The following is a 20,973-nucleotide window of genomic DNA, read 5'->3' on the forward strand; positions in this document are numbered from 1 at the left end:
GAACATTGATGCAGAAGTGGTTCTTTGTTCTGTCTTTGTGTCAGTTTGTCATACAATTTAGGGCCGTGTTATCATGAAGAATTCTATTCCTAGAGAGATGGGGTAATCCAGTTTCATCTGATGTACCACAGGTGTTTTCCATAGACCTCTTAAGAGATGTCACTCAATCTCCAAGTGAGTTCTTAAGAGCACTTTACATATCCCTTAATGCTGTTTATTTTTCCTCCTCATCAAGGCAACGCAGTATGTAAGTTTTTCTCTATTCAGAGGGTTTGGCACCTTTACAATAGCCCACTAATACGCCATTGACTGGCAGCACTTTCTTTCACTATCTGCTCTATATCAACCTCTCAATTTCCTGCAAATGAATTTCTATTCACTCTAAACTAGAATGTTGTGTTCAGGTGTTGGAGGTGACTCAGAGACGTGATGGGCACAGGCAGATTATCACATCTGCTAGTTTTCATGTTTCTTCACTAAATATATTCAGGATCACATCAATTTGTAATGTGTGTTTGTTTTCCCCCTCCTAAACACAAGTAGGTGAATTGGACTATTATATTGTTTTTTAACTAATTTATTCTCTCTATTTTTTAAAGTGCCTTACTTACTCCACAGTTTTTATTCCCTGGTAGCTGCAGAAGTAGCTCCTGGTGTACAGCATGAATACCTGTGGTCGGGGGAAATCACTACGCTAATGTACCTGTCTGCAGTTGTCCATGCAATGCATTTATGTAGCAATTGCATATCTACGATAGATCTAATAGTCCAAACGTACAAGGCAGAGTGGATGTATCTCCTGCTCTGAGTATTAGCAAAGCTCTGTAATGGATTTTCTTATTGGTTTATCATGAGATGATATCTTGGTCTGCAGAGAACAGCATGATAAGGTTGTACACCGCTCTGTAGTATATCTGCTATATCCGTGTCTATACCAGGCTCTGGTGATTCACGTCGATATAAATGTTATATGCCTGCTTGGCTTGTGTCTCTGATTTGTCGAACCATTATGTGAAATTAGTAGTCTCTGCATTAGTCTTTTGACAGCATGTCTGGAAGGTTTTTTTTTTTTTATTGAACTAACTGAACAAACACGTGCAGAAACAGCCAATTAATTCTATTAAAAATGACATATCTAATAATAATTTAGATGCATTTTACATTTTAGATGCATTTGCTGCCTGTGTCAACACACTTGTGAACATATGACGAGTAAGTCACATGACCTAGGCCCAACTTGGTGTATAATCACCATTCGAGACTGACATTATTTCTACTAACACATGGAACATATATGAAATGCGGTTATGCCAGCAGTGAGATCTTCCTTTTCCCGTTGACATGAATAAATATTACAAGGCATGAATTGTGTTATTCCACACATGATAATTGAAGAATGATGCATTCAGGCATAAAGGGAAACATGCACCTGAAAACAGAAGGAAACAGACAATAAATCATTGGATGTGCTCATGGTTAAATTCCTCTTATGTATGAAGGAATGCTTTGTGGCATTGCCTCCTTCAGTGTTTAGTGAGGCAAACAATTTGTAATAGATAAACTATGTGTTCATCAACAAAGTGTGCATTTGTGTGTGTTGAGGTAAGAAGAAGCCTTTACATATCCTTATTTATTTTGTCATCCCACATGTCTCTCTCTGAAATGTGTTTCAGAAAACTAAAAAAAAAAAGATTGATTTTGTCAGCACACCCAAGAAGAGCTTTTATTTTTTTTGGTCATATAATAATTATGTTGGACAAAAAGTGTCTGACTACTCTAGGGAAAAGGAAACCAGTGGTTTTTCTGGCCCCACTTGCAGCAGCCTGGCTGCAATTCAAGTCTTTTAGTAAGTGACCTCACACCTCTCTTTATCGTTACGGGGAATCTTTGAGGGGTAGTCAGCCCATAGGCCACCCCATAATTATATAAAAAAACCACTCTGATGCTGCAGAACGGCTGCTAGAGAAGGCTGCAAATATGAACGCCTGAATTACTTTTTTTTTTTTTTTAATTTTAATTATCTGCCCCATTCCTTACAGTGACCAGTGCTTAAAGTTGGCCACAACACTTCTTAATTTTACTATTTTAAGTCCTGGCATTTTTATTTGCGTACTTAGGTTATCTTTCCATTTCATTATTATGGCCCAGAATAGTCTTTGGGTGCAATATGTGATGGATACATGTTTTTCTAGTGTCTAGGGTTTTATTTATTTTTATTGTTAAACACAAACAGTCATCTACTGGAAGTGCAATTTTCACTCAATGTCTTCTATTTACTGAAAATCACAATTAAGTGTTTAAGGATTTATGCATAATGACAGCCAAACACGCCTCATATGGTGAGTATGAGTATTAAAATGAGTAAATTGTACTTAAATCATGCAAAGCATTCAGATGTAGTTGCTCCTCAAAAAATACAAAACTGACAGCCCACTTAACTTCCTATATTTTGACCCTTGATTAAGTTGTGGAAATTCTCTGCTGTTGGTGAAGAATGAAATTGAGAATTCTGCCAACCGACAAAGTTTTATTTTCTTTGCAAAGAAAAGGTTAATCTACACTCGAGTGGTCATAGCTGGAGAAAGACCCAGAGCATAGTGAGCCCGAAACTTTTATACTTTTATACTTTCAGATCTCTTTGTCTGGGAAAGGGGTCTGCCCCTCTAGGCCGTGCTTTCACACCTCTTTGTCTACTGCAAGTCGACTCCCCTGCAGGATGTTGTATTTAGATGCAAGTTGAGTCTAGACGTCCTAATTTGAATACATAAAAGGACCTGGTACCTTGTGTTAGAAAAAAATTGTGTTGCTGTGGATATGAGACAATGAAATGTAATTTACCATTACAATTAAAGTAGCCATGCAGATAGGTTTTGTGGAGCAGTGGAGGAGAGTGAAAGCGTTGTTGTGTTTAAAAGGTTGAACAATAAAGCCTGGGAAAACAAAGAAACGCTAGATGAAAGTCACCGAAAGATGTGGAAAAACAGAGCAGAAGACACTATTTATCTCCCAAAGCTGTTTATCTCTGTCCTTGATCATTGTCGTAGCTTCTTGCTCTGCATGAACTTGTTTGCTGTTATTCAGACGTATTTAAAACATTTTTGGGGGACGTGATGAAGATTTGGTTCCGCTGTTTGCAAACTGGCAAGTTGCCAGCGTGGGAAAGTGATTACTTCACTAGATCCAGCAGCAGTTGTTAAAATAGTTGATGCAGGTAATTAAATCCTGAACACAGTTTGTTATCTGTGTGGCCAGAATACTTAAATTAAGCCAATCCTGCAACATTTGGTGCTGTCTGTCAATGGCAGCGCTGAACAAATTGTGAACAAACAACGTTCCAGTACGTATTATATAGTGAAAGGCATCTGTGACGTCTTGAAGGCACCCTACTAGTAAAGGGTAGCTTGTTCCGCGGTAATGTACGAGTACAAAACAAGAAGCAATTTTTTTGCAAGCTGTTGAATTTCATGCACAATTAAATCTCAATAAATTGAAATTGATCACATAAAAAATAACATAAAGGGAATACTTTGGCAGAGTTGCCCACTGTCTTGTCAGGGCTGCATGTGTTGAATTGCTTGGAACTTTCAGCGCTGAGATGGCGCAAAACAACAGGAAAAAATAACAGGCTCATCTATTATTATGACTCAAATTCAGCAGTTGCGTTTTTCCTGCAGGGAATAACTCTCACCATTGATTAAGTGAAGGTTTAATCACTGTTTAGGCTCTGTGTTGGCAGTTCCTGGCCTTACCTCCTACATTTGGGATAAAGGCCTCTGGCTGAATAGTCACATTCTCATAACATCATTAATATAACATAACTGGAGTATCATAATAACTTTCTTTTTCATACGTGGTTTTGACATCAATAAAACAAGCTCATAGACATTAACTCTTTGTTTCAGGCGAGGAGAATTCACCAGGCTGGTTGTGTGGAGAGGATGAAGGGAAATTGATGGCCCCGCTTTGGTGGCCACTGCTTTCCTGTCACATCCCTGTCTTTGCTATGAAGTCACCGGAGAGAAAGGTAAATGTGTCAACACTATTAACATTCTGTGATGAGCAAATTAAGAACAAAGGTTTATCATGTGGGGGCTGTGGAAATGTAGAAGAAGTCCGTGTGGAAAGGAAAGGCTTCCTATACCTGACCAATGTTAACAGTTAGTGCACCCATATTAATTTGCCATAGGAATAATACACAACTCCTTATATGGACATCCTTGGAGTGTGTGTTTACGTATAGGTCACATATTCACGCTTTACAAAAGTTGTTTTTTTGGTCTTCTTATGAGTTGTTGGGTCAAAGTTATGATTACCTTGATATCGCATTTTTAGTAGTGATATAAAGCAGCAATAAGTGTGCAGAAGTCACAAAATTAGACCATCTTTTCTTTTTGTTCATAAAAACAAGCCAAGTGAGCTTTGACCTTTGGAAATGTGTATTTTCCAAATTTCACAAATTCAACCCAATTTCGAGTACTTATTGTCTGTTTATATACTTGGTGAAAATGGAAGAAAAAAAAGTTTTCATCACATTGCCTAGGTTGGGCTGAAAAAAGGATATAAGACATTATATATTGCACATTCTTACAGCCACAGTAATGGAAAAAAGCAGCCAAAATGCTCTGTGATCTAAGGGTTAAGAATCTCATTTAGGCAAAAATCTCGTAAATGAACTCACACATTGTATTGTATTCAGCTTTATCCTCCACAAGAGGGTCATGGGGGGCTGGATACAATCTTAGGGTGAGACGAATGCTTGCCTCATACTAACACATTAAATTATACTGCATTTATTCTCTGACTCTATTATGGAGGAAAACATTTTTTTTTCTTTATCACCTTCCTTGAACTCCAGATGCAAATCTTTAAATGGGGTCATTGATTCTAAACTGACGTTGCCCATACTGTAGTTCAGTCGACATACAGTAGATTATAATGCAAATTAACACAGCGATTTCCCACCAAATCTCTCCACTGGCAGCGAAAAAACACATTGTGTCACCGATGATATCACTCAAAAATACAATACAAGGTGACAAGAGAGCATAACCTCGAGATTCCATCTGAAGAATCTCCATCAATATGAGCTGTTAAGTTCTAGAAGCCTTCAATGGATCAAATGTTCAGCGCAGGTGAGAGATCGACTAAAAGGGTTTAGAAGTCGGAGGAAATTGCTTGGAATCAGTTTACATGGGCTGAAAGATAATATTTCTATCCCCATTTATATCACCATAATGTGGTTACAAGTCTTTCTGAGCAGGGTGAGGGAGGTTACCATGGCCACCCGGGGAGGATTTTATAAAGTGATCATGCAGTTATCTTAATGGCTGTGGGACACCCAAGCATAAATCAATGCACCGACATTAGATTAACACCTATATGCCACCCCATAGTCTGCCGGGCCTGTGGATGAGACGGGAAGGTGAGGTGAAACAGCAGTCGGAAGTGCACAAAGGGAAGCTTTGACACAGTGGGGGGGAGGGGTATTTTCCCAAAAGATCTTGCTGATGTTTCTGCAAAAGTGTGTTACACCTGGCTGGAAGCAGAGCCAAGTCAATTAATATATTTCAAGCCTATGGGACCCTGCAGTCTCGGAGGATCCCTCTTCTCTTCTCTCGCAAAACAAATGAGGCATCTGAGCACACGAGCGAAGGAATTGGCAGCCATGTCAGTCACAAATGTGACTTACTGTGCAGTCGTTCTTAGAACTGTCAAACTCACCAAACATACACTACCGTTCAACAGTTTGGGGTCACTTAGAAATGTCACTTATTTTTGAAGGAAAAGCACTTTTCCTCAATGAATATAACATTAAATGAATCAGAAATGCACAATGTAATTGACTATTCTAGCTGCAAACGTCTGGTTTTTAATGGAATATGTACATAGGTGTATAGAGGCCCATCTCCAGCAACTAGGGCTGTAATCAACCAAAGAAACTCTTGGTTGACTAAAGCGCTAAAATTTCGACCAAAAATTGACTACTTTAAAAGTGACTTTTAATGGAAAACACAAAACAATTGTATAGGTGACCCCAATAATCACATTGGGGAGAAACCAATGTTTTCTCCCCAATGTGAGAAAACATTGGTTTGTATACTAAAGTTTGAGGCTCGGTGTCAGAAAGCTGAGGGAGTAAAGCGGGAGTATTTATTTCCCCTTTTTTGACTAAAGAGAAGGTAGCATTAAATGGAGTGACTTTAAGTCCTTCATGCAGAGCAGACTGTGATTAGGGGCTTAACTTAGCGGCAGCCCCCTCTTTCCCTCTCTGTGTTTCCATCTTCGACTCAGCCACTGCCTCTGGGACACACACATGCCTCTCTGTGCTAAAGCTCCATGCATCTCTTTCTCAAGAAGCTTGTAGCTTCTCTTAGCGGTCTGAGTTACAGTGAGTCGAAAGGCTGAAGAAAAGAAGGCAAAAAAGAAAAAACAAATCCCAGATTAAAAGAGATGTGGCCAAAGGGGCTGAAGCCATTTCCTACAGAAAATAAAGTTCTAAAGCAGTGTAGCATGAACAACATGCACAGGTCACCTCAGGGAACATAGCCCATTTCTGGCTGGGTGTGGTGCTGTGCTGTGTGCCCCAGTCCACTCAGCAGGAGCTGGCCTTGGCTACCGGGTGAACTCGTTAGGCACCGGAGATAAACCTTATCACAAGTCTACCGAGAGAGAACAGCGGGAGAACAGCCTGGGCAGACTGACTCTTCTCAATTTATCTCTTTCATTTTATTCCTCTCTCTTTCACACACACACACACATATGGGGGCACTATCTTGGTTAATAGACAAACCACATTCTGATGGCCGTCGATCAAAGAGTCAATGCACACTCAATTTCGCTGCCCTTTCTGGCATTTTGGAAAGATGAAAACTGAACAGATTGGCGTTCGGCCCAAAGGGACGGTGCGAGGTGGTTGGGTTAACGGATTAAAAAGAAGATGCTTGAACAGCTCAACCGGCCTCTTGCGCAGGAGAGTCCGCAGTTTAATGAAACAACAAATAGCACTCGTTGCTCTGCATGCACCATACCATAATATACTTTGTAGCTGTGTCCCAAGTGCACTAATAGCATACCTCACTGCTAAAAAAAAAGAACCTTTGATGAAACATTACATCAGATTCAGGTGGCTAGGGGGTGTGTCTTAGAAGAAGAAAAGCTTAAATTAGGATACAAACGTTCTCCGTGTCTGCATGGGTTTTCTACAGGTTCTCCGGCTTCCTCCCACAGTCCAAAAACATGAAAACATGCAATGTGGGGATTAGGTGAATTGGTCACTCTAAATTGACCGTAGGTGTGAGAGTATGAGTGAATGGTTGTTTGTCTCTTTATGTGGCCCAGCTATGGACTGGCGAGCTATAGGGTGTACCCCGCCTATTGCCGTATGCCAGCTGAGATAAGCCCAATTTATACTCCTGCGTAAAGTGTGCTACGTAGGTTACGCAGAGTCCTCTGCATCGATGGAGAGGCTGTCGGAGAGTCTCTGCGTCGTCTCTGACTGCACGGAATACTTTTTTCCGTCACTCCGTTAAGGGACATTGGAGACAGCAAGGGCTGCGATTGGTCCTCTGGACAGGCCGAGCTAACGCTGCTCTGTGCCGGCCACTGTGCGCACCGAGCGTCCGCAGAGGGGGAGCTGATCACCCGCCGACAACGTCGCTGCCAAACTATAAATACGTCATATCTTAATACACACAGCACAGTTTAGACTCTAAATGGCCAATTTCTCGCCTCAAATTATCTTAAAACTGAGTTCTGTGACACAGAAAAGTGAGAAACGGCCACTGTTTCAACAACAACAACAGTCTTTCTCTCTCGGACGCCATTGCTCACTGTAGCCAAAAGCACAACAACCTTGCGTAGCGACCCCTACTGATCGGGCGGGAAATTGCAGTGCGTATCCGTCACCGCGACGGAGAAGTATGAAGGCTTGAGGGGGTCTCTGTGGTTACGCAGTCGGATAACGCATTACGCAGTCGGAGAAGTATAATGTGGCCTATAGGCACAGCACCCCCCGCGACCCTCCAGTGGAGGATAAAGCGGTAGATGATGGATGGATGGATGGATTGATGGATCTTGCATAGTTCTGCTTTAACAAAAGGCTCAATGAAGAAAAATCCACACCCGTTAAAGTCGACCATCTTAAGAATGTGTTTGCTTGCTTGTTCTCCTCCCTAAACAGCCTTTTCAGACAGAAAACTCAAAGTTTGTGCCGTATTTGTTAAAAGACGTTCTCTCCTCCAAAGTCACGAGAGAATATCAGCATCAGCAATCAAGCAAAAAGCTTGGTTCAGGTTTGAGAGGGAGGACTTAGTTCTCTTAAAGCTGGGAGACTGGCCAGGTTTTTCCCAGTTCAGTGGCTGATTTGGCCGCAACCACCGTGTCCTGCAAGGTAAAGACAAAGAAGAAATTGGGGAAAAGACACCGGTACCTTGTGGAGGGAGATGAGTGGATTTATCACAGTTAGTTTTGTTTTTTCCCAAATGCTTTTTGTAGTATTTACTGCTTTATATCATGTATATCGGATATAATACTTTATGTGTTTTCAGCCACTGCGTCCCTATTCCTGTGTGACTGTGAGTCTTAACACAGTTTTTATCAGCTGTTTATGTTCAGTTACTCTGGCAGCTTGTGGTCGCCTGAGCTGTAATGGATATATTTATGAAATGCAATAATGTGACAGCTCAGTAAGCTGTATAACGACTGGCATCTGATGCCGTCACACAGTGCACGGAGAACTGGATGGCTTAATTTACACGCGTGTGTCTCTCCAGGACACGTTTTATTTATCTTGCTGTGCGCTGTATTTCTGTATATTCAGCAAACCTCTGAAGACGATCAATACCTGGTTTATGTACCGATTTTAACCTGGAGCACACGCATAGCATCGTGTGTACTGTATTTTACAGTCAGGGAACCAGAAACCAGAGGCTATATCCTTCAGTCGGAAAGTGTCTCTTCCTTTGCAACTCCAAGGCTACAAAGATTATTAAAAAACAACAACAAAAAAAGCAAGGGGACATGTTTCTAGACTCCATTTAGGAGGCATTAGGGTAGAACAGGTTTGAGGAGGGTTGGTATGCTGGAGCTCTTATAATACCTATAGGGATTTCATCATGTATGCTTTGAAGTGTAGAATAACAAACTGGAAAAGGGTTTGGGCTGGTTAGCTTTCCTTCTTTTTCTCGGGGAGGATTAGTGTCTGTGTCTCAGCTCATGGGGAAAAAAAATGGCAACACTTGGCTCACACCGTTAATACACTGCACTAGTTTATATAGATCACACAGATTACCATTATTCCACATTTATTTCTCTATTTTTCTATTGGAATTGGTGTAATTCAGTCTTTAAACATACTTCTGTTCTATTTTTTTGATTTGGAACGATCACACTTTACTGGGTCATGCTTGTTTACTGACTGGGTGGTGCTTTTTGAGCCTATTGTGCATGTCCCTCTTACTTCCTATGTCACCCATCTTCCCTGCTGATGGAGTGATAAGAGAGCAGGACTGTGCTGTTCAGTTAGCCACATGAAAGTGACAGCGTGTACGGGGAAAATGAGCTTGTTGAGAAGCATCCCTGGCAACAGCAAATACACTGTGTTCATGGCTGCATTTTGTCTGGAAGGAAGACTGATTTATGCACATAATGACTCAAAGCTCTTACAGCCAAGATGAGAGAAAGCGAACAGTGTGAAGGCTTCTGAAATGCTGTTATGAAATATGGACTGAAAAGAAGAAGGACAAAAAGGTGGCCTTCCCCTGACGCAGCTTCTCTCTGATGATTAATTTTTCCCTCCTCCCTCTGGACTCTTCCGTATGATCTTTTTTTTTTTAACACAAAGTCATCAAATTAACATGTAATAAATACCTCACTGCCTTTTTTTTGTAGTGAAGGTTGTTTGCTGACTTTTAGAGTGACAGAGACCGGCCACCATATCCTTGAGGCGAGAGAGACACACAAATGTTTGAGACTCTTTGGAGAGCAGTTTTCCCCCCCCAGTAGCTTACTTATTAGAAATGTTATCTCCAGTATGCAGGTTTTTCTATGATTATCAGATTAAAATGAGTAATGGTGATGACCAACACCACAGACTAGTGTATCTGTTGCTTTATTTTACTGTTTTTGCTTCATTATCATTTCCACAAATATGGCATCAGTGGCTTCCCACCAGCATCTTAATTTTAATGTTAACATTTTTTTTTTTGTTTTTTTAACATTCTATTCAGTTTAGACCCATACGCAAGTTCATGGTCACAACACGAGTTTCAGCTTGAAGTATGATTTACATTGCATGGTTGGCATTTAATACAGTGGCTACACATACAGCATTGGCCATCAGGCTTATGTTTTTAGGACATGAAGCAGAACCAAATGTGGTATCTACAGTGCATTTGGCAGCTGCTGTCCGTGATATGAAATACATAGACATCAACACTTTTCCATTTTCTGTGAAACATTACTGGTTTCACAAACAAACATCTCTTTGCACAGATGTGTTTATTGTCTCCAACAATTTGTCAGCATCTGTGCGTCAAATCTTGGTATGAAGTTAAAGCTCCGTGAATTTAAAGCTGCTGCTCATCCTCCGAGTTCAGAAGTGGCTCGTAGTAAGCTGTTGGTATGCAGAATATGTGAAACAGCCACGAGAAAACCAGCAACAAGTTGGCCCAACACAGTCAGATAAACAAAGAAAAATTGATTTTCTTTTACAGAATATTCAAGTTGAAATCACAAAAAAGCCTATCCATGCTTCAAATCACAGTGTTGGGGGTCTTAAAACCATAAACTTTGTATTTTAATTTGGGTTGTTGGGGGTGTGGTGATACCACCTTAAATTACCATACTGCATGTTATAGAGGAACCACATGGCTACTTATGCAGCCGCTCCTGCATATAAAGTAGGCTAGTTACTGTTACTGCTACTTGAAGAAGCTGTGCGTGTTTTCACCATTGAATGAAGAAGGACCAGGAAAAAGGCATTGCAGAAGAACTAAATCGTGGCTGAAGACAGATGCTTCTGGTCATGCTGACGCCTCAATCACTTCTGATTCTGAACCCAAACTAGAACATGAAATTGAAGACATTGATGGTACACTCTTGGAAATAAGGGTTCCAAAAGGGTTCTTCTACAAGGGCTGAGGTTCTACCTGGAACCATTTGCTTCTGAAAAACCCTTTCTTTGGGAAAGGGTTTTTCAAAGGTTCTTGGTAACACCAATGGTTCCAGTAAGAACCATTTTGATCCAGAGAATCCTTTAAAACCCCTTTCCCTGAACAAAGGGTTTTAAAATGGTTCTTGGTGGAACCCTCCAAAAGGGCTCCAGGTAGAGCCAAAAAGGGTTCTCCTATGAGGACAAGCCGAAGAACCGTATATGGTTCTACTTAGCACTTTTATTTCTAGGGGTGTAGTGACTGCCTTACACTGGAGAGCAAGATATCAGAAGCTATTGAAGACGACAAAGAAAGACTAATGGAGAAGATCCGTACGCTTGACTGCAAATGTAGGAGGAAGTGTGCTAATTTTATTTACACAGCTGACCTGTCACCAGAGCCCATCTGGCCATTGTGACTCCACAAACCCAAACACCAGACAACCTTTTCCAAGTACAACACACAAGCTCTGTGTGTGACTGTTTAGTGCTTGAGATCAAAGAGGGACACCCAGAGAGGTCAAGGCAGAAGTCAAACTTTGGCTTTTGCAGGGAGCAACTCTGAGGCTGTAGTGACATGATTTTGGCTAATGTTGCAGGAGCATGCAGAGGTCAGGCCTTATTTGTAGATGTGACTCTCAAGTCTGCCAGGGGTTAGAAGCATCAACTGTCACGTTTATTGAATTTGAGTCACGGTTAGAAGGTACTTTCAAGTTGAACGCACCATAAAATTCAGTCCTGTCGGCAGCAAGCGAAATACAAGAACCGCAGAAGAAGAAATAGACTTAGTGGGTGGGCTTTTTTTTTTATTAGCACCTGTATAGTGAAAAATAATAATTGTACATTATATTGTAATTAGAACACATTTTATTGTTCCATTTTATTGCAATTGTATTGTCCCAAACATATTTTTACATAGTAGATGATGAGTGGTATCATTATGAGTAGTTGCCATGCTTGCCAATAAAATAGCCTTTCTCCTGGCAAGACAGCAAAATAAAGCCTTGTATTGGCCGTGACATGAATGCTGGATTGGCTGCCAGTTCTGGCACCAAAGTTGTTGGTGTGTGTGTGTGCATGAAGAGTGTATTAAAACAAATGGTTCACGCACCCCAGGGAGTGCATTATCATCAGAATTTGAATGCCATCAGTAAATCCAATGTATCTGAGCTTTTTTTTTTTTTTTTTTTTTAATAATTTAACAGTACAGGGATGTTGAAAAGGATCAGGGAATTTTAATTTGCCTCGTAATGACGAGATCAGAGTGACTAATTTCATAATTAGAAAGTCTTGTTTTCAACATAAGCGATTCGAGTCCAGTCAGACATTACAAACGACGTGCTCGTAGCTACATGTGCTGCACCGATCACACTCCACGAGCCTGACTTCTGTGTCTCCTTACTGTCGCTGTCAGTAGAGGGCAATGCATCGCCTGAATCCATGTGGTCTGGGTGGACACACCCACCATTTGCCAGTTAGGTCATTTGCGAAAGGCCCCCGATCAGTTGCGGTGACAGTTAACGTACTAATTACAGTCCCTCTGTGGCCTTGGGTTTCTGCTCATTCTGGTCTTGTCATGATATCATGCAGAAACAAATTATCTACCCAGAAGGGAAATCTTGCAGATCTGCAAAACATGGTCATTCGACGGTCACATTCTTTTTCTCTATAACTATACATCAGTGTGGAGGGGGCTGATTGGTAAAAAGTGTGTTAATTCAGAGAGGAAGAAAAGAAAGCACTTTCTTCACTTTGATTTCCGTTTGTGCCAAACTAGAGCTGTCTGCTGCTGTGATATGTGCTCTTTATATTTACTACCACTCTGCGTGCAGCTTGTTTTTCGGCTGGTGTTAAGTGAATTAAGGGCAGGTAGTTGTTACCTTCTCCCTTATTTTAAAGTAGTTGCAAATCTAAACTTTCCACTTGGCTTTGTTTTGCTTCTGTGATCCATGACAGGAAAACAAACATTATTTCAAAAATCACTGTACAGGCTGAAGTTTATACACTGAATCTAAAGTGTGGTAGTCGGAAAAACCCGATTTGTGAACATCTGTGATTTTTCTTTGTCTCATCTCGTGCCAAATAGGACACTATAGAACAAGAATCCAAGGATTGTAAGGGGCATGTTCAAATGCAGGAGGTGCTTGAGTTTTTTTTGGCAAAAGTATTTTCCACCGCCACATTGCAGGGACTGAGCTGGCACCAGATCTGCCTTTGTTCTGCATTTCCTGCCATCAGATATTAGGATTATAGAAAGTCTTGTCTACTCTTGTGCCCAGGGTTTCATTATAGGCTCCCATGTTGACAAACAGTTGTGTCAGTTTCTCTCTCTCTGAGGTGGGTAACGTGTGCTCAGCCAAACCTTGTGTGAGCTCTGTACTGATGACTGGCACATGGGCAGGGAAGATGGAGAAAGAGTAAGACGTGGAGGCGTTTTTGCTCATATTTTGAACTTGCAGACCAGTTACTGGCATGACAGCAAAGTCAGTGCCTTTACATGCATCGTTTAATCAAGCTAAGGCCATAATCCGACTAAGGTAATTGGACAACTTGCCGAGTTTGGGTACATGTGACTTCACCTCCGTAGGTGGCGCTGTATCTCTCTATAAGCTAGTGCGTATCGAATCAGTTTCCAGTTGACCTTTACGTCACAGAAAAATAAACAGCGAACAGCGAGATGGATTGTGCTGGTGTTCTGTATGTCTCGTACCTACATTAGTCCAAAAATGAGTCTTTTCCATAGCTTTTGCTTGAGTTGAAGCCATGTTGTTCTTTTACGGTAACAGTAATGCAGTTTATGTCGTCTCCTGGTGCATGCACAGAACTCCAAGTCCGACTCCAGTCTGACTAAGTGTACACATGCAGGAGTAATCAGACTATGAATCCCATTATCCCGGTATGTTAGTCCGACTAAGACTGGCTTGATTTTAGTTGGACTAATGTGTTTACATCACATTAAGAAAACCAAATTAATGTCTTAGTCTGACTAAAGTTGGACTTTTATACTTATTACCTCTTTAGGTACTTTTCTGGCATAAACACTGACCTTGTCGGGACCAGAAGTCCTCACAGAGGCCAAAACCTGATCATAATAAGAAGCTCATTTTTTAAATGTCAGCATCACAGCAACTTTGTGTCACATGATTTGTTGGCCATATATCAGCAGTTCAGCTATTAATTTGCAGGGGTGGGGAGACATGAATATGAGTCTGCGATGTCCTGGCAATGTCAGGCTGCGGTGCTCAACAGCGATATGCAAAACCACTCTTCAACTTCATTCCACTTGTTGTTGATGATCTGTGGGAAGCCAGAGGAGACAGTGAATTGTTGTGTACAGACGGTGGTTAGTAAAGAGAGGGAAATGCCCTGAGCCACTTTGAATAATCTGGCAGCCGTATGGTTTTGTCAACCACCACTGAAGGACTTGATATGGGCCTTTTGAAGAGTTAGCATCAGACTGACCATTCAAACTGTGTAGACAGTTTCATCTTTTGTTTCCAAATGAATTTGAACATTCTGAGCATAATGTGGGCATGCAAGCACAGAAGGTGGTTGGCCCTTTGATATCAGCTTGTTGATGCCGGTGGAATTTAAATCACATCTACCTCATGAAATTGTAACATGGAAATTAAGTTTCAACTTTGATCCTTTCATCAGTTTGTGTTAACGTTCATCAGAGAGTCTGATGTTTTGGTAAACATTTTGCTGTCCCCATATGGTTGTGTCATGAGAGCATTTATGTCCAAAAGCTATGTTTATACAATATGTAGCACAGAGGTACAACCTCAGCCACACTGGTCAGGGACAAGGTTATTATAGTTAATGAAAGCTAACGGAATAACAAAAAATAAAATTGAAAAAAACTTTTTTGTTAACTGAAAAAAAATAAACTAAACGGAGTTGTGTGTTTATAGAGCCAACTAAAATTTGTCACAACAATGTGCTTCTTTGTGTGTCTGTGAAAACACAGACACACACACACACAGCTTGCCTCCATCCCTGAGTGTCTCTCAATTTGCTAACATTACTCCTTACCACTATGTCATCAACTCCACTTTCCTCCATCTTATCCTCACTCTGTCCCTCCTTGTCTCTGTCATGGTCTCCCTGTCCCTCTTTGCCAGTTTCCCTGTCATGTTCTTGCTCCTTTCTATGGCCAGGCACCTCTCCTCCTCCTGATGTTGGCACCTGTAGTAAACATGCCTGTTATTTTGGGGCACCTTTGGGCATCCACCTGTAATTGCTTCCAGGTTTTTGTTGGACGTGCATTTTCTCTGCACCTCCCTTGTGCTTCGGTTTATCAAATTCTTTTTATTGATTTATTTTCTTCTATAAAAAAAGAGTTGTAAAACCAAGACAAACGCAATTAACCGACACAACATCCTTTTACATTTTAGCAATGAATAAAGGCACTGAGATAACCTGAACAGAATCTCTCATGTTTAGAGCTCCTTAAGTATGTGGTACTTGTAGCAGCAGCTCTGTGACTCATTTCAGACTGAGTGACCATTCACTCGATGGCCTTCCTGGCTGTAGCCTTAGGCATTATGCTTTTCTTTGCTCTGTTTCACCCATGGCAATTGAAACAGGCCCTGTCGACCAAAGGGGTCTTGATTGGCATTCAGTAACTAAATAATTTACCCACTCCTTTTTAATACATACCTGACACAGTACAGTAAGGATAGGTCACTTAATCAACTTCAATGCACAATAGCAGGTCACTTAAAAACACTGGTTGCAGATTATATTCACTGTATTCAGTACATTTTTAACAGTTTGGAGCCATTAAGTTGAAATTCTACCACAGCTGACGACACACCATTAGCCTCTTCATGTAAACCAACTCGAATCCTTGTCTAAAATATATATATGTAAGCTCATATTATTATATATTCAGCTCATATTAGGTTTTGACATGTACCCCCAGATGCTTAAGGCTCCCTTTGTGCTGAGGTTGTGTCGTTGCAGTAGAGAGGGAGCACCAGCCCAAGTCAATTACCAGTTAATAAACAGTGGAAGTTTTCTATTAGTGCTTGTTAGTGCGTGTAAAAGATTGTTGGTATGTGGAATTAGGGGAAGTCACTGTGACTGTGGAGTGTATATATATATATATATATATATATATATATATATATATATATATATATATACAGTTCTCTGTATCTGTAGTTGTTATTTGATTTTTAGCAGACTATACAGTGCAATATATTGTATTTGCACAGTCGTTTTTTTCCTTCCCTCTTGAATCGTCCAGAAATGTGTGCTCAGTAGTTTTCACTGAATGCAATATTTCACAAGTGACTATAGGGCACACTCTCCAATAAAGAGAACCCATTACATAAGCATTGTGGATGCCAAACAATGCAATGCTGGCCCCAGATAACAATGTAGGTCCCTGATGACTATGACGTTTGGGGGCCTTTTTTTTTTTGGATAACGGTTGACACAAATTTGACGTGTTGTTGATCCTCGCATATCTCGGAGCAGATTTCACAGTGCTTGCCTTGCAGAGGAATGCTGCTGCAAGGAGACGCACTGCACGCGAGTATAGCCCTTGATAAGCAAGGCAGCATTAATTGGATTTGGGAAAGTTGTCCCCACCAAGGGGACGCTGCTCTGACGGTCTACAGGCAAGAGCATGAATCATTAGAAACCCTACCCTGTCATTTTAGACCACTACCAATAACCACAATTTCTTACTTTTGTTGACACACAGAGCCAAGAACTGTAGCAGGGCAAAAATGTTCACAGTAGATAAGTCACAGTTAAAGGCCTCGTCAGTTCTATCCACAAGGAACCGGTGTAATTGCTCACATTTTACATTTGTCTTCCCAAAAAGCAAATGGATGCACCTCTGCTAACCATAGCCACCTGGAACCGAGCATATGGGCTGGTGCCCTCTTTGGGTAATGGGTGGGGCAGACTCTCTGTCGACCAGTGGGTCATTGGTAACCAGCAGCTGGGAGGCCGCCCTCTCATCACATCAACAAATCTCGTTTTAATTAGCTCAGCCGCCCGTTTCCACCCCACAGTCCCCGAAGTCCTCCATCACACCTCACTCCACCGATATACAGGCTCACCTTCCTATCTCATCGTGTCGAGTCACACGGGAATAGCTTCAGCTTCTCAACTTCTCACCAACGCACACACACACACACAGGCTTGCAAAGCCATTTGTCGCGTTATCTCTCACATCAACCTCAACCGTTACTGCCTATCTTCAATTCAAACTCAAACCAAATTCTCAGGAACGAAATTCTTCCTCATTAGGACCAGGTTTGAGTCTCCATGAGGACTTCTGGTCCTGACGAGATCAGTGTTTTTGCCAGAAAAGGTCCCAAAAGGTAACACACGCACATGCACACACACACACACACACACACACACACACACACACACACACACACACACACACACACACACACACACACACACACACACACACACACACACACGCACACGCGCGCACACACACAGACTTCAAGAAAGCTTAAATCTCATTGATTTCTGAATGTGCTTCACCTTATTAGCCTCAGGATTGCCACTGGCACAGTCACTATTGAAGATCCATATTTCCTTTGTGTCTGTGAATATAATCTGCACATATGTGGAAATGATCCGTCTGCAAAGGAACACAGTTGTAGTGTCGTCGTACACTTAAATCGTCACGAGCTACAGACGCACAATTTTTTTCTTCAAAAATCAAGGAATTTTATTCTGAGATAATCATATGGAAATTATCCCTCATGCTAATCAACGCATGTGCAGAATGGAAATATTAGATGGAAAGAAGGGCTGTGAATAGCTAATTACTTTTACAATGTTCCAAAATTAGAGTTCCACTTTATACCTGTAATCATTTTATAAGAGTAGGTGTTCCTGGAACTCTTCGTTTTAAACATCAGCTCTTTATCTGAATTATCCCCGCGCACATTCGCGCCTGTAAATACTTATCTGATAGACTCTGATGGAGTGGATACGTCCCAGTGGTGATGCCATACTGACTCTGAAAAGTGCAGACAAACAAAGCAATCAAGCTCTGGTGAGATTGGCTCGCAGCACCTGTCAGTCTCAGGTGACTGATAATAAGTCCAGCCACCGTCAAACTACCTGCACAGTCCACTATAGTGTTTGAGTCCCTGCGGTCCACAGCAACTCTGACTCTCTCTTCACCTCAGGTGCGTCCACGAGGCTCCACATTATAGCTGCCACTTAATTACCTATTAAAAAGTATTTTACTACAGTTGACGGTGAATTAGCAGAGTGGTAGAGCAAAGAAAAAAGACGGTGTAAAAAAACCCCAAAAAAAACCAGGAGGCATTACAGAGTGAAAGATGGGGAAGAGAAAATGGGACTTGATATGGAAGACGAGCGATGCATCTGTGTTGTGAATTTGAATAGATGGAGACAGAGTGAGGAGGGGGGGGGGGGGAGGGAATGTGGGGATTATAGTGACCTACCCGCATCCTCTCTTTTTCTTTGTTTACAAACACACCCAACAGGAGAGAAAAGAGGGAGGACGCCACTCAAAGAGGGCTTTAAATTACCTGAGATTGATGCTTGCCACCATGGAGGATGACAGTTAAAGACGTGCGTTGCTCATTGCTGACCCCTCCCCCTCCCTTCACTCCCTCCATCCCTTCCCAAACTCAACAACTCACCTATACCACCACCCCCCATCATCCTCGCGACACACAATTAGCTGTTCCGTCTGTCACACGGCCCACCCTCAGCGGCTACACACCAAAATAATCATCATTCACCACGGGGGTTTGATGCACTAACAGCCACCGGCTCTTTACTGTAAATGTCAACCTCCATCACTCCTTTGCGGTTTAACTAGTCTCCTGTATATGTAAGGCGGCGTATAGGATAAAGGATTTTCTCCCCCCCCCCTCTCTTGTGTAAACATGTTGGCTCTTTCTATTCATAGTATAGCTGTCAGAAATGTCTCATTGCAGGACTTCGGTTGTGAGGACTCCTGTGCATTGCGTCCTGATCCAAGTACATGTCACATTCCAATTATATTAATCCTTATGTCTTTTCAGTGAGTGCATTGCCGGTTCAAAATTATAATTTTATGTCCAATTGTAAAAATATAAACCCAGTTTTTAGGCATTCAAATTTCAGGGTTGGGTCACGTTAAGTGACATCATAATTTCAAGTTCTGTTACGAGACACAGAGTATTTATTTATTTTATTTTTTTGAAAGGGGGCATATTATGCAAAATCGACTTTTTAATCATTTAAATCCTTATATGTGGGACTCTGGAAGCCCTATCAGTTGGCAAAGTGTGAAAAAAGATGACTCACTCATGTTTTTGTGGCCCTCCGCAGTCTAAGTACAGGAGATGAAACACGCGATGTTGATTTCCGCGCTCACTGGGACGACACAATGCCCTAAATTCCTGGAATTACGGAGTGCCACTTTGTCCGTAAAACACGTGAGAGTGCTGGCGAGGGTAACAGTATCTAAAAAACCGGAAGTCCTCGAAAAGTTCTATTCTTGGCTCCACAGTGCAGCACAGAGTTCTACACGAACTTCCAGCCTCAAAGGATTTATCTGTCCTATGCATACATGTTATATATGATGGCAATGTGCCTGCTAGAGCCTGCAAATGATCACTTTTAAAAATGCTAACTGCTGTTAGCTCCCGGTAGCCTCTGTGGCTGATGTCATTTCCTGTCCCTTAAGTTTCATTCTACTTTTTTTAAGGTGGACATAAAGAGATACTACTAAACCGAGCGTTCTGAACAGGACTGTTTTGTGATTTTGTGATTGAACTGCTGTGGTGCTTCATCCTTATGGTATTTTGACCAAAGCATGTCACAGACATGTTCATTAGGACACCAGGGAACTTGGAGAAATTGGGTATAATATGACCCCTTTAAATGGTTATTGAAAATATGGTGTAAACATTTAACAAATTGATGTTTAACGGGCAAATATACACATAGGAACTGATCAGTGGTTTACTGTTCACGACACACAGGCCATCGAAACCGTCCATGGTGGATTTGACCTTTCCCTCCACAACAACTAAAAATAAACCACAATGGTTGTATTGTGTAAGTATAGTTTTCAGTGGTTGCAGTTCAGGAAGAGTTAATAAAGAAGCGCTGATTGTCATTAATGGCGAGTCTAAAATTTTTATTCTTCTCATAAAAGCTGGTGAGAACTGACTGATAAATTTTGTCATTTGCCGGAACCATAAATAAACGTACACCCATCGTGACAGTAAGTGCGCGCTTCACGAGTATGTTCACATTTAGATTTGTACTTGTTTTAGTGATTTTTTCAAATAGATTTTTGATGGAAGAAATGGAGATACACAAATGCAGATGTTGGGCATGAGATGTATCTCAGGCTTAGAGTCAACCATAGATAGGTAAAATAAAATATCTTCCTTCCATAAGCGTGAAATATTATTTATAAGCCTTACTTCTTATTTGGAACAACATAAACATTTTGTACCACAATCTTTCTCTTTCTATAAAAACTTCAATTCAACCAACCCATTTAATCAACTCTGTATAATTACACAGTTGTTATTGAACACTTTAGAATTCCCGTTACACCAAAATGACTTTTCAATTGAGAGGGAAAAAAATAATAATTCAGATAAAGGTGATGTTTGGCAGCATCTATTCGCTAATCATAAAGAAATAACACATTCATTTAAAGAGGTTAGAAAATATATTGACTCTGTTTAATTGCGTTCTGTAGTACCCTTTCAGTGATGTTGTCTCAGTCGGATTATATTTAAATCTTCCAGCGTACGTTTGCACACCCCATGCGCATGAGTAATGACTGGGTCACACAT

General features: G+C 41.1%; 1 protein-coding gene across 1 annotated transcript in view; it reads left to right on the plus strand.

Moving 5' to 3' along the window:
* The window catches only part of arhgef10la (Rho guanine nucleotide exchange factor (GEF) 10-like a), a gene marked incomplete at both ends in the record, with an annotated part of 107,614 nt that overhangs the window by 58,117 nt on the left and 28,524 nt on the right, over positions 1-20,973 (plus strand). Inside the window, one exon of the mRNA XM_083893071.1 lies at positions 3,903-4,024. Coding sequence (XP_083749197.1) covers positions 3,903-4,024 — 122 coding nt within the window. The remainder of the gene's footprint in view (positions 1-3,902; positions 4,025-20,973) is intronic.

Source organism: Microchirus variegatus (assembly GCF_963457635.1).
Source record: "Microchirus variegatus genome assembly, chromosome: 7".
Lineage (NCBI taxonomy): Eukaryota > Metazoa > Chordata > Actinopteri > Pleuronectiformes > Soleidae > Microchirus > Microchirus variegatus.